The sequence below is a fragment of the Rhinichthys klamathensis genome, unplaced genomic scaffold, assembly GCF_029890125.1.
Source record: "Rhinichthys klamathensis goyatoka isolate OS25496 unplaced genomic scaffold, OSU_Roscu_1.1 h1tg001000l_1, whole genome shotgun sequence".
In the NCBI taxonomy this organism is placed as follows: Eukaryota; Metazoa; Chordata; class Actinopteri; order Cypriniformes; family Leuciscidae; genus Rhinichthys; species Rhinichthys klamathensis.
Window position 1 is genome coordinate 88,701 of NW_026607298.1, and position 2,909 is coordinate 91,609.

The 2,909-nt window shown below is 40.2% G+C and overlaps 1 protein-coding gene across 1 annotated transcript; it reads left to right on the forward strand.

The window, feature by feature from the left end:
• The first annotated feature begins 296 nt into the window (after window positions 1–296).
• LOC130078834 (zinc finger BED domain-containing protein 4-like) lies at window positions 297–2,174 on the forward strand. Its single transcript, XM_056244531.1, has 2 exons — window positions 297–500; window positions 537–2,174. Exons 1-2 carry the CDS (start codon window positions 297–299, stop codon window positions 2,172–2,174), a joined length of 1,842 nt encoding a protein of 613 aa, XP_056100506.1.
• The last annotated feature ends 735 nt before the right edge of the window (window positions 2,175–2,909 follow it).

The following is a 2,909-nucleotide window of genomic DNA, read 5'->3' on the forward strand; positions in this document are numbered from 1 at the left end:
TCACTCTTTAAACCTATTAAACGGCACATAAACTTTCTAAAACTGTTTAAAATGAATTACATTTCTGCAAAGGTGATATGACTCCCCTGTCAATTATTTTCTCCATATGAAAACATTAGACTTAACATTTATTTAGCCTATTGTTAACATTGTTGCTGCTGATGCTTATAAATTATATGTATAATTTAGATATAAATTATATAATGTAGTAATATAAATGTTTTTATTGTAATTTGAAGATTTAATTTAACATGAAAGACTGCTAACTTTCCACACTTTTTGTTTTGTTTTTTAAGATGACTGAAAGGAGGAAAAATCAAAGTGAAGTATGGACTTACTTCACTCAGTCAATAATAGCAGGGGTGGCAGTTTGCAAAGAATGCCAAATGAACGTAAGCATGGGGTCAAAATCTACTACAACAAAAAATACCTCCAACATGTGGAATCACTTAAAGATACATCACTCAACTATATTTGAAGAGGCAAAGAAAAAAAAAGATGCTGAAGATGCAAAGAAAAAAAGAGATGCTGAAGAGGCAAAGACATCAAGCCACATTCAAGCTTCTCTTCCTATGATGTTTGAAAAGCAGACAAAGTGGAAGACGCCCGATGTCCGCTCAAAAACACTGGACAGGATGATTACAGAAATGATAGCTACAGACAATCAGCCTTTCACCATGGTTCAAAATAAAGGCTTCCAGAGACTCATGGCAACTGCAGAACCCAGATATACTCTGAAGAGTGAGAAGTTCTACCGCACAGAGATGTTCCCCAGTATTCACAACAGTATCGTTGAGAAGGTTAAAGCACTGCTAAAGCCTGAAAACGCAGGTTATAACTTGGCTTTTACCACAGACTGCTGGTCCGGCACAACTGAATCCCTAATGAGCTTAACATGCCATTACATTGATGATCAGTGGATTCGCAGACAAGTCATTCTAAACACAAAAGCAATGATTGGATCACACACTGGAGAGTACATTAGCGAGATGTTTTTGGGCATGCTGGAAGAATGGGACATTGACAAAGATAGAGTGGTTCTTGTTCTCAGGGACAGTGGTGCCAACATTGTTAAAGGTATGAGAATTGCTGAACTGCCTGACATGAGCTGCAGTGCCCACATATTACAGCTTGTTGTCAATGACGGCCTCAACTCACAAAGAGCTGTCCAAAATATTCTGTCAGTGCTGAAAAGCTGTGCTACACATTTTAATCATTCAGTACTAGCTAAACAGCGTTTAGCAGTGATCCAGCAGGATCTTGGGCTACCGGCACATGCCATCATTCAGGCTGTCCCGACCCGATGGAATTCCACCCTGCACATGCTGGTCAGGATGCAAGAGCAGAGAAGGGCTCTGAACATGTATGCCAGTGAGCATAGTGGGTTCACTAGCCTGAGTGCTGATCAGTGGAGTATTGTCACCAATCTTATTGAGACACTTTCTCCAGTGGAGGAGGTCACTCTTGAGATGAGCCACTATGAGAGTTCAGCGTCATGCATCATCCCATCTGTCAAAGTTCTGAAGATGTTGCTTAGCAGTCAAGGTCCCTCCTCTCGTGGTATTAAAACAATGAGACAGGAGATGCTGGAGAGTCTCACCCGACGGTTTGCAAAAGTGGAGGAGGTGAAATGTGCAGTCCTTGCCTGTCTTCTGGATCCAAGGTACAAGGCACATGCCTTTTCATCTGACACCACACTGTTGCATGCAAAAGATTGGCTTAAGGAGGAGACAAAAACCTTAGAGCAAGACAACACACAAGGTGAAGAAACACAGTCAGATGATTCCAGCACAGTTTCAAAAAGGCCCCGGACAGAAGAAACCCAGAAGAAACTTATTGATGAGATGTATGACACTCTGCTTGGTGCTACTAGTTCTGAAGTTGTTGGGTTTAGCCTTGAAGGAGAGCTTCAGCAGTACGTTTCAGAACCAGTGATTGATAGGAGGATGGGCAAGCCACTTGAATGGTGGAAACAAAATGAGAAAAGATTCCCCATTCTTGCTCGTCTGTCAAGAAAGTTCCTTTGCCCCCCACCGTCTTCGGTGCCCAGTGAGCGAGTCTTCAGTGAAGTGGGAGCCATTTATGAAAACAAACGAAGCAGGCTTACAGGGCAGAATGCTGAAAGACTCTGTTTTCTACATTACAACCTAGTTCTGCTTAACTGGGAGTATTAAGTTACATTTTGCAAAAAAAACCTCAGGTAATTTAGATTTTTTCCGCCCAATATGTTTGAATAATTTTTGTGCTTTATTTTTTACCTCATCAAAGCTTTTATTTTTAAACAAAGACACTTAGTAACAGTGCACTTTATTTTTTGGAATCAGACCCTTCTATTTATTTGTGTATAAATATAAAGTTTATTTCTTTTGTATGCAAGAGGAGGGAGTGATTGTTATAAATAAAATGGTTTGTTCAGTTCATTTGTGTTGTATTAATTGTGTCAAAAAAAGAAGTATAACAGTAAATAAATATCGGTTCTGCATATCGGTTATCGGGCACATAAATATGCAAATAATCGGTATCGGTATCGGTTAAAAAAATTAATATCGGTCGATCACTAGTGTCTCGGCCATCCGTCCCTTTGCAGATGCGCGTCGGGGTTGCTCTCGTCATTAAACCGCGGAGACGTAGCCTAATGCCTCAGAAAAATCCGATCTGCCGGTTTAAATGACAGTCGCATTGGCACATAGTTTATCTGATTTATTTCCACATATAAATGAGCCCTGAAACCAATCTCGAAATATCCGAATGCATTCGTTTTTTGTGTACATGGTCATAGAACACATCCGATCTGTGTCACATATTAGCAAAAAATCGGAATTGGGTCACATTTCACTGACAGGGTAAACAAGGCCAAAGAGTGTGGATGGGGTGCTTAAAGGGATAGTTCACCCAAAAATGAAAATTAT

What these genes read in the sequence shown, in the direction of transcription:
- LOC130078834 (XM_056244531.1), top strand. Translation starts at nt 297, where the DNA reads ATGACTGAAAGGAGGAAAAATCAAAGTGAAGTATGGACTTACTTCACT. An exon ending in AGGCAAAGAAAAAAAAAGAT is followed by an intron (nt 501 to 536) that starts GCTGAAGATGCA and finishes GATGCTGAAGAG; the next exon opens with GCAAAGACATCAAGCCACAT.